General features: G+C 49.8%; 1 protein-coding gene across 1 annotated transcript in view; it reads right to left on the bottom strand.

Moving 5' to 3' along the window:
• The window catches only part of LOC135180782 (voltage-dependent T-type calcium channel subunit alpha-1H-like), a 171001-nt gene extending 163924 nt beyond the window's left edge, over positions 1 to 7077 (bottom strand). The window contains exons 1-2 of the mRNA XM_064153524.1: positions 6971 to 7077; positions 3808 to 3941 (exon numbers count right to left, since the gene is read on the bottom strand). Of these exons, the coding sequence (XP_064009594.1) occupies positions 3808 to 3941; positions 6971 to 7063 (227 nt within the window). The 5' untranslated portion in view covers positions 7064 to 7077. The remainder of the gene's footprint in view (positions 1 to 3807; positions 3942 to 6970) is intronic.
• Positions 7078 to 13635: the final 6558 nt, after the last annotated feature.

Here is a 13635-nt window from a genome sequence, read left to right as displayed (position 1 = left end):
GCCGTCCCTGGAGGCATTCAAGCAAAGCCTGGATGAGGCACTGAGTGCCATGGTCTAGTTGACTGGATAGGGCTGGGTGCTAGGTTGGACTGGATGATCTTGGAGGTCTCTTCCAACCTCGTTGATTCTATGATTCTATGATTTGAAATCTTCTTGACAAAGTCAAAGGTTTCTTGGCCAAGGCCAGGCTTGAGGTCCTGTTTCATACCACACTTGTAAACCTAGAAAGACCTGTAAATGCCAACCAGAAAACAGCTGGGGCTGGAAATTTTGGGTATGCAGGGACTGGGTGGACTGGTATTTGGTAACCAATTGCCTACAGCCTCTGGGTAGAGAGCAAAAGGAGGCACAAGCCTTTGTGATGTCTTCTCCCATGAACAGTTTCCTGTCCTTCAGACATCAAGTTAAAGATCTCCAAATCATATCCTACGAGCCTGCAACATCTCCAGGGACTGACTGCATGAGAAACTTGCCCAGTTTCAGCTCTCGAGGACAACATTTCTGATGCCTGGGAAATGCTTTCAGCTTGGCTGCTGGACAGCCTGAAAGGTTGCAAGCTCCATTCGGACTGAAATTTTCCAGGGTACATTTCTCAGGCGAGCAGAACATGAAAGGGCTTTCAGTGCTGGAACAAACTTCAGACACAAGCTGTTGCTAGAGGCAGAAGATTTGTTTATTTTGTAGTTTCCCTGCTTACCCTCCACCCTCTTTGGTGTACTTGCTAGTAAGCCAGATTGGCTTATGTAGGAGACCAAGTGGGACAAACAAAGCAGGCAGCACTGCCTATCACTGGTTCCCTTTCTTATCAGAAAAGGCCTCCTAATAACTTCATCACATCCATCTGCTTGGTAGAAAAAGCAGCTCCTGCTATTCCAGTAGCTTGCTCCCTGCTGAAACCACCTTCAGTTTCAGGAGCAGACACTAGGTCCAACAGCGCTATTGGGAGTGGTGGAAGAGGTGATGAACCCCAGGCCATTTGTACAGCTTCTCCTTGAGCTTCACCACCGTCACCAGCCAGCCCAGGTGCCAGCCCAGCCTCTCTTCTGAGAGATGGGAAAGAATTGTTACAGGCATGGCTTAAGCACATCAAAATCATCTGGAGATGGCTCAGAACTGCCAAGACAGACAAGGCTCGGGAGCAGGCAGACAAGAAGCTGCTCCTCTTCTCATCTCCAGCCTGAGTAACACCACGCAGGCAGCAAGGCTTCCCACTGGGCTCCTCTGGTGCTTGTGCTGTTTTCATTCTTCCCAAGCACCCCCCAGCCATTGGGGGGGGCGAAATGCCCTGGCAAACTACCAGGCTGACTCACCAGCCACCTTCCTCCTCCTCCCAGGTGCTATGGGAGCAGAGATCCTGGGGTATGAGCAGAGGGCTCAGTCTTTCTGTCTGCATGTGCTGCAGGCACATTCATTCTGTTCGCTGGCATGATCTGTTTGATGATGTGAGGAACTTGTGCTCACCTACCAGGAGAGCCCTTCCCACAGGTTCAGGGCAGAGAAACCCTGCTGGCATGTTGGTTATGATAGCTGATTCCAAGCTTCTGCTGTAACTACAGCCTTGCTCTTCCTCTGCTACTCCTGGTTTAAACACTACAGCAGCAGCAAAGAAATAATGAACCACTTCTCTTGTCGTCCCTGCTGCTCCTTCCTGGGCTGTGACCATACATGGGTTCAAAGAAAGCTCTGCTCAGGAGAGCTCATGTTTTATTCAAACCAGTGAGGCCATTCCTAATTGTATTCCAGACAAATAACACGAAGCAAAACAAAACTCCATTAGTGCAGGGAAGATTGTACATCACCAGTGTGAGGCTAAAAACGCCCCAACATTTTACAGGAATGCTCTAATTAACCCCAGGCTGGTCATTATAAGCCCAGGAACTCAGAAATCAGGCAGAGCTCTGTAATTAAAGCAGTCTATCCCTTCCTAGGGTATACTGAGCAAGAAAGAGAGCCTGGAGTTTCTGAAATTCATTTATTTATAGGGGTTTAGACTTGCCAAGCTTTCACTCCACTCACTTTTCCACTATGGATGTGAGGGAATTGGTGTCACAAGCACCCACATCTTCCTCCTGCCTACTTTTGGACATTGGTGGGTTCCTGGGCAACCAGGTCTTCATCAGCAGAGAGGCTGGACTATGCATCAGTACAGATTAGAGGTTGAGCTGCTGGAAAGCAGCCTGGTGGAGAAGGGCTTGGTGGACATCAAGTTATCTATCCATGGGACAGCAATGTGCCCTTGTAGCCAAGAAGGCTGATGGGCTCCTGAGGTGCATTAAGAAAAGTGTGACCAGCAGCTCAAGTGAGATTATCCTCTCTCTCTTCTCTGCCCTGGTGGGGGCAGAGTGATAGTACTGTGTCTAGGTCTCCACTACCCAGAGACAGAGAACTGCTAGACAGTGTCCAATGGAGGCTACAAGGACAATTAAGGGATTGAAACATCTGTCTGAGGTTAAGAGACTTGAGGCTGTTCAGCCTGGAAAAGAGAAGACTGAGAGAAGATCTTACTAATGCTTGAAGGGTGAGTGTCATGAAGAAAGGGCCAGGCTCTTTGCAGTGGTGTCCTGTGAGTGGACAAGGGGAAATGGACACAAACTGGAGCCCAGGAAGTTCCTTCTCAACATGAGGAGAAACTTCTTTGCTGTGCGGGTGCTGAAGCCCTGGAGCAGGCTGCCAAGAGAGGTTGTGGAATCTCCTCTGGAGACTTTCAAGTCCTGTGTGGACATGCCCCTGTGTGACCTGTCCTAAGTGATGCTGCTTTGGCAGGGGGCTTGGACTCAACGACCTCCAGAGGTCCTTTTTAACCTCCGCCATTCTGTGACTCTGAATAACAGCCCCTGCACAAATGAGATGATGTGGGGAGCAGCATGGAAATGTAAACTCAGAGAACTTCAGGGGAGACATCTACATGTATTTGCAATTTGGGTCAGCTTCTGGCCAACTTTTCCTACTGGGATTTCAACCTACTGAACCAGATTTTTGGGCTAGATTGTCCTTGTTTTGCCAACTTTGGCCTCCCTGCCTCACTCTAATGGTGTCACACAGCAGAGGCAGGGAGGAACTGATTTTTCACAGAATCATTTTGGTTGGAGAAGCCCTTTCAGTTCATCAAGCTCAACCATTCTCTAACTCTGCCAAGACTGGTGCCAAACCATGTCCCTCAGCACCTCATCTTTGCATCTATTAGACTGAATCTGGTTTTCCACCCATTCTTAGCCATGAGCACAGGGACATAGAATCAGGCAGGTTGGAAGAGACCTCCAAGATCATCCAGTCCAACCTAGCATCCAGCCCTGTCCCATCAATTAGACCATGGCACTAAGTGCCTCATCCAGGCTTTGCTTCAACACCTCCAGGGATGGTGACTCCACCACCTCCCTGGGCAGCCCATTCCAATGCCAATCACTCTCTCTGCCAACAACTTCCTCCTAACATCCAGCCTAGACCTCCCCTTGGCACAACTTGAGACTGTGTCCCCTTGTTCTGTTGCTGGTTGCCTGGCAGAAGAGCCCAACCCCACCTGGCTACAGCCTCCCTTCAGAGCATTTGACAGAGGTGACACTGGTGAAAGGATTGCTACTTAAATCCCAATGCCTTTTGCCCTGACATTCCTAAAACCCTAAACCCCATAGCCTGGCATGGTTGCCAGAGGTGAAATCAAACGAGACATACAAGACTTTGTCCTGGCTTGAGCTTGGCAGCTTTCACAAGGCATTATGAAAACCACCCAGGAACAACCCATGGATTTGGCTCTCTAGGGTTGTTTTTTGCTTTCAGCACAAAGAGAATGCATGAGGTTTGGTTACTGACCCTGCCATCACGATGAAGAAGTCCAGGCGATTCCACGTATCTCCAAGGTAACACTTCTGCCCAAAGATCCCCAGAGCCACCATCTTGATGACCATCTCCACAGCAAAGAAAGCGAAAATGAAGTCGTCAAATGCCTGGAGAGCAGTAAAAGATGATTACAGTCAGTTTTGCTGGGCTCTTTTACCAGGGAAAGCAGAGGTGCTCATGCTCCAGCTACTGAGGCTCTCCGAGTACCCCGCTCCGAGTACCTCCTTTGCTGAAAGGCAAGGAAGTGGGACCAAAGTGCTACCTCCTGCACTTGAACTCTGCAATATCAGATGGGTGATGGAAACCCTTGAGCATAGCTCCTGGGTCAGTCCACTGCCTGGAAAGCATTAACAGCTTCTGTTAATCTACTGACAAAGACACAAGGACCTCTCTGTTGTAGAGGCTTAGTATTTTTCTTGGCACTTAAAACCCAAGCACTCAACAGCAGCTTCTGGCTGGGTCTTTGAGGTCTCAGCAACTTGCAGTGGAAGTTGAGTTTCCAGACTGAGCAGCTTATACTTCCTAGAAAGAATCTGTCCCTTCTAACAAGGGGAGTTGTGCTTCAGCTCTGATGCCTTCATGAAATCCCAGAGGGTCCAGATTCCTACCCACAGCCCCAGACATACTGGGAGTGAATGTGAACATCAAGCAGAGGCTGAAGCAGTGATTGTGAGGACAATTCTGCTGCACATGAGGAACAACTGGAGCAGGTCCTCATGGTGCAGAAGCTCAGAGCATCTTGCTGGCAAGGCTGTGGGCTTAGCACAGGAATCTCTGGATGAAGGTCAAAATGTTGGGGGTTAGATTACTTGTAAAACAAGAAGAGGAAATAAACGTGCCCAGGAGCATCCATTACTGCCCTACAGAACATGCCTCAGCCTTCACTTAAATGTCTTCTCCAGAGTAGTGGGGAGATACTATGAAATGGGCTCTGTTGCAAATACTCTTCACACATTGCCTCTAAACTTGAGCATCAGGAGACACAGATTGCTTCCAAACCACGTGCAGAAGCTTTGCTGTTTTGAGTGACAGACTTGCTAAAGCACAGGAACTTCCAAACCACTCTCTTACAGACCCTTCTGCTTGGCATTGCATCTCTGGCACTTCCATCTAGATGCCTGAGTGGATTAATGACAGAATTAACAGAGCATCCACACAGCAGCCAAGTTCTCACTGCACCTCTCTGTGGCTCAGCACCATCTTCTCTGCCTGTTGGCTTCACCATCCAACCTTTCCCTCCATAAATGACACAGAAGTTTTGCTCCATCATTTCAGTTCATTTAATCACTGACACCTGAATGGCTTCATAAAGGAGTTCAGGGGTTTCTGGCTCTCATCCCCTCCTGGAAGCTGTGACAGGCTGAGGGATAATGATGGCTTTACTTGCAGCCCTTCTCTGCTTGCAACCCCTTCAGGACAATACTCTGGGTTTTGCAGAGCTACTCCATTATGCTGTGTTCATGCAGCTGGTATGAGAAACCAAATTTGGTGCTTGGGCTCCTCGTAGATTGTGTCTCTTCTGGGTGGGGGGCAGAGCATGTGATGGCAACCAGCTTCATTTATGAAACAAAAGAAACAAATAATGAGCAGCCAGTAATGTCACCTCCTTGGCAGGGATGGGCACCTTCCAAACAAAATCCCACAGGGGTTCATGCATGTGGGAAAAGAAGCATGTGGAGAGGAACCTTCCAGGAGAGTTCAGACACTTTTGGATGGACAGTCTGAGAGCAGCTTAGCCTACAGCTTCCTGCAGTGTGACACTTTCTGGTGAAGGAGATGGAGTAGCCACCTCTGCTTGCTTCCCACCAGTCCTGACCCTGAGACAATCCCTATGCTGGATGTCTCTGGTGGCAATAATTTCTCATTCCATAACAAACCTCTGGTGGCTTTTCAACTCATCTGGTTTACTTGGCTCTGCATATAACAGATCTGCTTTGAAGGCTGAAAGATGGTTTGATGAGAAACTCTGCTATTCCTGGACTTTTCAGACCATTCTGGACCTACCTTTGAACGACTTGGAAGAAGCTGGTTGGAAGGATCCCACTGGTGTTCCTGTAGAGTTGAAATACTCCAAGGAAAGGAAAGCAGAGGGATTCAAACCAACCCAGCTCATTACCCTACCGCATGTTGGTGGGCCCTGCCTAGGTTGATACTTTAGCATCAGAAACAAGGGAAGTTAGTCCCAAGCCTGAGAACTGAGTTGCTGCAGGGAGTCCAGTGCCAAGGTGCAGCCCACACACCAGATGCTGCTGGGATGTGCTTCCAAAATGAATCCTGCGGGCATATGGCAGGGAGGGCATTGCCAGGACGCAGTGAGGGATGCAGTGATAAGAGTGATGCTCCACTAAGTTTGGGATGGCCAACAAGGGTGTGTAAGCTTTGTATGGGTATGTGCATCCCAAAGGTCAGTTATCCTGGCATTTGGCAGTGCTGTGTGCCAGCAGGGGAGTTGCTCTGTGGAGCAGAGCTGGCAAAGGCTTGTCCTGTGCTTTGTTCTTCATGAAGAAAGGAATGAAATGGCAAAGCCACTGGCACTACACTGCACAGATCAGACTGCAGCAGTCCAAGAGATGCTGGCTGTGAGCTGCCCAGGGTGGAACTGATTGACTGGAAGCAAGAGGTTCCCTCTGACTCTGACCATCCTGGAATTGAAGTGTTCAACACCTCCAGTTCAATCTGAATGCCCACTTACAAACATTGGAACAGGTTGCTCAGGAATGTGGTTGAGACCCCATCTCTAAAAACATCTAAGAACAGACTCGATGTGGCCCTGATCTAGTTTGAAGTGTTCCTGCTGACTGCAGGGAGTTGGACAAGATGACCTTTGAGGATCCCTTCCAACCTAATGCAATCTGTGAGCCTGTTAGAAGCTGCTCAACTTAGCTGCTTACTAAACGTGTAGGGAAACAACCTTGCTGCACTAAGCCCAAGTCAGTCAGCCTTGGGGTCTCACCTACAGCCCAGCTCTCCTTGGAGGACAGGCATTGAGTGGCTTATTGGAAAAATCATCCCTATGGGGAGGACTTTCATGGCTGGATCCTGAGGAAAAGGGGCAAGATGTGGGTGCCAGCTCCCATCTCTCCCAGGGTGGCCACCCCCCTGCACCCCACCCACCCCAGGCAATTGGGATCCTTACCTCCAGGATGGTGCACCGCTCCGACTGGCACTCCACGTCCTCGCAGGGCTGGAACATGCCCAGGGTGACACAGTTCAGGAGGATGACCAGCATGCTGATGTGCTCAAACCAGGTGAGAGGAAGGTGTTAAGGAGAGCACAGCTTCAGCAACCATTGGGAGGGGAGAAGCTGAGGCACCACACTACTTACACATCAAAGAGCCTTCACTCCTTGCAAGAGCAGAGGCCAAAGCACCCCCAAACACCCCACCTTTGTTAAGCTTTCAAGTTTCTGACAACTGAGCAAAAAGCCTCTGGAAGAGTAGCCCTGTGGAGATGAAGGGACAAAGGGTGCTTCTCCTTTCCCACACAGCAGCAAAGCCAGAGAAGCACCGTGAGGCACATGGCTCCACTTTCTATCTCAATCCCCACCCCACTCCATCCTTTTCTGTTCCTCATGCATGCCCAGGTGCAGCTGGGAGCACAGCTGTCTCTGTCCTCTTCTCACAGCAACTTTCACCTTTATATCTTAAAAGGCTTTAGCAATGAATTCTCTCACATGTCCTCCAGCATGAACTGTTTCACTACCCAGCTAAAGAAAGCAAGGCAAAGAAAGATGAATTCAGGCACCACCACCATCAGAAATCTGTCTGGTTCCTTGCTCCAGACATTGGAGTTGCCTCCTTGTTTCCATCTCATGCTATGGAAATGGGTCCTGAGTGCAGGTTTTGCTCCTTCCTACCTGGTGCCTAAGTCTCAAGGAGATAAAGTCCATCTGAATCCATTGTGGCTAAAGGTCAATGGCATAACAAAGCACAGGTTGGTGGCAAGAGTTGGTAGAGCCAAGGATGATGGCCATGCTGGGACTTGCAGAGGGGGTGGAATGATGTGGGGGTTGGATTAGAGGACCTCCAGAGGTGCCTTCCAACCCCTATCATTCTGTGATATAAAGCAGAACCCAAGGTGCACAACTCAGGCTTTGAAAGGGAAGGAAAAGGAAAAAGGCTCAAGGTTGGATGTCTCCAGTTAGCAAAACCCCCCAAGACTACACCATCTTATAGGACCCACCAGTGCTCTACTGCACTGACATGAAGAGCTTCAAAGCACTAAGTGGTGATTTGCATGAGTGCAAAACAGGCCCAGAGCTTCTGGTTAGTGCTGCTGGAATGACTGTTAAAAGCAATAAGAAAAAAGGGTTGGGGGAGCTAACCAGGACTTAACCAGGCATGAATGAGAGAACTGTTCTCAGGGAAGTAATTGGAAACATCTGCTTCTGAATAACCCTTTGCTGTAAGCCCTTGAGTCTGTGTGAGCAAGGGATCATGGAGAAAGGAGCACACAGACAGTGTCTTATTTCTGATAGAAACAATTCTCTGGCTTTGGAAATGCAAACAAAAAACCCTGCTGCTATCCAGGAGAACACTGTCCCTGGACCTGCTGGCTTCAGCCTTGCTCTTCCACTCTGCCCTAGGATGCTGATCCTGGGCTCTCATCAGCTCCATCCCCTGCTGCCCCAGTAAAAGGGAAGCATACAAGCTAGGCTTTCTACTGAATCCCAGGATGGAAGGGGTTGGAAGGGACCTCTGGAGATCATCCATCCCAGCCCCCCTGCTAAAGCAGGGGTACCCACAGCAGCTTGTCAACAGTCACAATGTCAGGTGGGTCTGGAAGCTCTCCAGAGCAGAAGACTTCACAACCTCAGAGCAGAGCAGCCAGGCAGAGAGGTACCTGTGAGTACTTGTTGACAGCTGACTGAACATGAGCCAGCAGTGTGCCCAGGTGGCCAAGAAAGCCAATGGCATCCTGGCCTGTATGAGGAATGGTGTGGCCAGCAGGACCTGGGAAGCCATTCTGCCCCTGTGCTCAGCACTGGTCAGGCCACACCTTGAGTGCTGTGTCCAGTTCTGGGCCACTCAATTTAAAAAAGATGTTGAGGTGCTTGAATGTGTCCAGAGAAGGGCACCAAGGCTCATGAGGGGCTGGAGCACAGCCCTGTGAGGAGAGGCTGAGGGAGCTGGGGGTGTGCAGCCTGCAGAAGAGGAGGCTCAGGGCAGAGCTCATTGCTGTCTGCAACTACCTGAAAGGAGGCTGTAGCCAGGTGGGGTTGGGCTCTTCTGCCAGGCAACCAGCAACAGAAGGGGACACAGTGAATCTTCCCACTTCCATCTTTGCTCCATTCCCCCTAGGTCCTCTCACTCCCTGAGAGTCTAAAAAGTCCCTCCCCAGCATTTTTGTAGCCCCACTTCAGATCCTGGCAGGCCACAAGAAGGTCACCTGGGAGCCTCCTCTTCTCCAGACAGAACAGCCCCAACTCTTTCAGTCTGTCCTCACAGCAGAGCTGCTGCAGCCCTCTGAGCATCCTCATGACCCTTCTCTGGACACATTCCAGCATCTCCACATCCCTCTTGTAATAGGGGCTCCAGAACTGGATGCAGGACTCTAGGTGGGGTTTCAGAAGAGCAGAACAGAGGGGGAGAATCACCTCCCTGGCCCTGCTGGCTACACTTCTGATGCAGCCCAGAAAGCCAACCAGATCCTGGGCTGCAAATGCACACTGATGGCTCATACTGAGCTTCTCATCCAGCAGCACCCCCAAGTCCCTCTGCTCAGGGCTGCTCTCCAGCCACTCACTGCCCAGCCTGTAGCTGTGCTTGGCATTGCCTCAACCCAGATGCAGAACACTGCACATGGTCTTGTTGAAGCTCCTCAGGCTGGCTTGTGCCTGCCTCTCCAGTCTGTCCAGGTCCCTCTGGATGGCATCCCTGCTCTCCAGAAAAGGATGACTCTGATAAACTGAACAGACTCAAAGCCAGCATCTCCCAGCTCCTTCCCACCATAAACCCCAGATTCTTGGCCCAAAGAGAAAAGCAACATTAACTGCAATGATGCAACTTGGATCTTGGCTTCATGCATTCGAGCCAGCAAAATGAAGAGGAGGGTTCCTGTTTCTAGAGGACTTCCAGATCCTAAACACATCTGTGCAATGCTCTGTGGGGATTTCCTGGCCTGCAGGTCAACGACAAATATTTCCTTTAGAAATCTGAAGGTGCTCTTAAATACCCCAAATGAAAAGTGAAAGAGAACTGCAGTGCTTTTCATGCTAGAAAGCAAGGGTTTGGCAATCTCCTTTCAAACTGCAGAGGTGTAGAGCAGGCTGCTGTGCCCTACAGCCCTGGTTTGTGTCTCAGTCACTCTGTAGCAGTCATCTCCCCACTCCAAATAACACACAGCAGCCTCCAGTGACGTGGGTAGGGGTCAGGCTCAGAGGTACCATAATGCAAACGGTCTCCTTCAGGAGGCACTTTGGCCAGTCTGCACCTTCTCATTTTCAGGGAGATAATCTCAACCAGCCCTCAACTCTCATTCTAAAAATATTTCTGCCATCAATTCAGTACAAAGCCCTGGAACTCTATCACTGCTGTGTTACAAGTTCCTGTGCTTTCATCCCATGCCTTGTGAGGAAAGACATGCTGCTTCAAAGTCTCAGCTCCTTCAGAGGGATCAGGCTCAGTTCCATCTAGAAATTCCCCTTCCCCACCCCAAACCTCATTTCTAAGTGCCCACTGCACTTGGCAGTTGTGAAGCCACACCTGGAATACTGAGTTCAGTTTTAGGCCCTTCACTCCAAGGACATTGAGGTGCTGGAGCAGGTCCAGAGGAGGGCAATGAAGCTGGTGAAGGGTCTGGAGAACAGGTCTGATGAGGAGCAGCTGAGGAATTGGGGTGTTTCAGTCTGGAGAAGGGGAGGCTGAGGGAGACCTCCTGGCATTCCATATCTCCCTGAAAAGAGGTTGGAGTGAGGTGGGGGTTGGTCTCTTCTCCCTAGTATCAAGAGATAGGATGAGAGGAAATGGCCTCAGGTTGTGCCAGAGGACACCAGGTAGAATTTCTACCCTGCAAGAGTGGTCAGGCACTGGAAAAGGCTGCCCAGTGGGGAGGTGGAGTCACCATCCCTAGAGGTGTTCAAGAAATGTGTGGGCATGGCACCTGGGGACATGGTTTAATGGCCACAGTGGTGCTGGGTCACCAGTTGCTAGAGGGCTCCCTTAAAATTATGGAGCATTAAAGCACTTGCTTGCAGGAAAAAGGGGATTGGGGTAGGCATGAATCCTGCCTTGTCCCAGAATCCCAGCATGATGGGGATAGGAAGGGACCTCTGGAAATCATAAGCTGCTGCTGTAAGCTGCAGCACAGGAGGTTCCACCTCAACACAAGGGGAACTTCTTGACTGCAAAGGTCACAGAGCACTGGCACAGGCTCCCCAGAGAGGTTGTGGAGTCTCCTTCTCTGGAGGCTTTCAAGGCCTGTCTGGATGTGTTCCTCTGTGATCTGTGCTAGATTGTGTGGTCCTGCTCTGGCAGGGGGGTTGGACTCGACTATCTCTTTGGGTCTCTTCCAACCCCGACATCTGTGATGCTGTGATCCAGTCCAACCACTCTGCTAAAGCAGGGGCACCCACAGCAGCTTGCCCAAAATCACAATGGCCAAGGTGAGTCTGGACTCTCTCCAGACAAGGAGGCTCCACAGCCTCTCTGGGCAGCCTGCTCCAGGGTTCCAGCACCCTCACAGCAAAGAACTTTCTCCTCCTGTTCAGATAGAACCTCCTGGGTTCCAGTTAGTGCCTGCTGCCCTTTGTCCTGTCTCTGGGCACCACTGAGAAGAGTCTGAGCCCATTCTCTTGCCCCCACAGGATCTTTAGCTCTTGCTGAGCATCAATCAGATCTCCTCTGGGGCTGCTCTTCTCCAGGCTCATCAGCCCCAGGGCTCTCAGCCTTTCCTTCTCACACAGATGCTCCAAGCCCCTCAGCATCTTCATAGTCTCTGCCAGACTCTCTCCAGTAGCTATTTCACCATGTTCCCATGACACTGCCACCACACCTTCCCATGCATGGGCCACCCTGAAAGCTTTGGGTGGGAAGCTACTCCAGCATATGAACAGTGAATTAAAAGCTATTCCAGCATACAAATACTGAATTAAAAGCACTTAGTGCCTCTTTTACCAATAGTTAAGGGCACTCCCCAAATACCAACAAATTACAGCAACAACACTTCCCATCTCTTTGTGGCACCAGTGCCAAAAATAGCTGCAAAAGTCTGCAAGGTCCACCTCATCCTTTGCACCAAGTAACAGCAAACAGCCCAAACCTAAAGATATTTACCAAATAGAATTAGGGGGGGAAGTTAAAAGAAAGAGAAAGAAAGAACAGAGCTGGAGGAAAAATGAGTCAGAACAAAATCCCCAAGAGGCAGAGCTGGCTGGTGCTGGCATCATTTGAAGGAACATTCTTATTTTTCTGAAGTTGATTGATTAAAGCTATTTTTAATGTCCATACTGAACTGGATCATTTGGGTTCAGCTTCTTTTCCTTATGAATTGCAAAGTAAAATGAGGCAGCTGCACTTCAGAAAGACAGACACTCCCCTACCCCCCCAAAAAAAACCAACACCACAAAGACACAGACCAGAAGTGATATTTCAGCCCAACAGACACCCAGTTGGCACCAGTCTTTGGAAATGAGGCTGGCTGCAGAGAGCTCGTGGTTGAGAAAGGGTAAGCCTGAGTTATTGGAACAATTTGCATCCCTCAAGTTTGCTATAAAATAGCCATAACTTAGGTCTCTTCCAGCTTGGTTGATTCTATGAAATAATCCTAACATGAATCCAACCCAGTACCAGCCTCAGATGGACCTCCAGCAGCAGGTTTGTCTGCTGCAGGATGTGACATTGCCCCCCCAAAACCTGAGTGATTCCCTTGATTTAGTCAGAGACCAGGGAGTTGATTTTCACAGTATCACCAAGGTTGGAAGAGACCTCATAGATCATCAAGTCCAACCCTTTACCACAGAGCTCAAGGCTAGACCATGGCATCAAGTGCCACATCCAGAGGTCCCATGTTTAGCCTCACTAGATAATTTTTGGCTGAAGCATGGCAGGTAGCAGCTCTGAGCATTCCAGATGTGCCATATTAGATATAGCCCAAGGCATTCCAAAGCCAGAAGACTTCCTTCTTGTGATGTCCATCATCACACAACGCAGAAACCTTCCTTCACCCTCCTGAGACCCTTGCACCAAGCACAGACCTGCTGCACAGTGGCCAGGCTCAATCCTCAGCTTGCCCATGTGCCCTCTGAATGCCTCCTCTTTGGCTTTGGCACTTTGGGCAGCTGGAAACAGGATTTCCACTGAAGGGTTTTGCTCTGAAATCATCGAGGGGTTGGCATTTCTCCCACCAGGGAAGAGTGTCTAATGTGCAACCAAGTCACCAATGCAGAGAGCCAGCAGTCCTCAAATAACCCCCTGACTGACAAATCTTGGTAATGACTCTAATGAAGAGATCAGACCTTGTTCACTGATCATCCACCACGAGGAAAAGGAGGCCAAATCCATCTTATTATGCACCTTAAATCGTTCCTCTCACCCAAGACAATTTTTTTGGAACCATAATGAATTTAAAAGCAGTTAACTCCCAAGTCCTTGTCAGGTGTCATTTGTCAGACAGCTTCATTTTCCCTGCCTGTTGTCCCAGCTTTGTAAGGCTGTTACAAGACAGGTGAGGTGGCTTTGGGGGATTAAACTTCAAACTGAAAGGATGCTACAGGCATAAAAGCACCCGGCGGGGTGCACAGGCTGTGTCCTGCTGCGGCTCAGTCGATGTGACACTAATCCCCCTGATCTTGGGGCTTTCCCA

Source organism: Pogoniulus pusillus, chromosome 13 (assembly GCF_015220805.1).
Source record: "Pogoniulus pusillus isolate bPogPus1 chromosome 13, bPogPus1.pri, whole genome shotgun sequence".
NCBI lineage: Eukaryota > Metazoa > Chordata > Aves > Piciformes > Lybiidae > Pogoniulus > Pogoniulus pusillus.
This window is presented reverse-complemented; position numbering and strand designations above follow the sequence as displayed.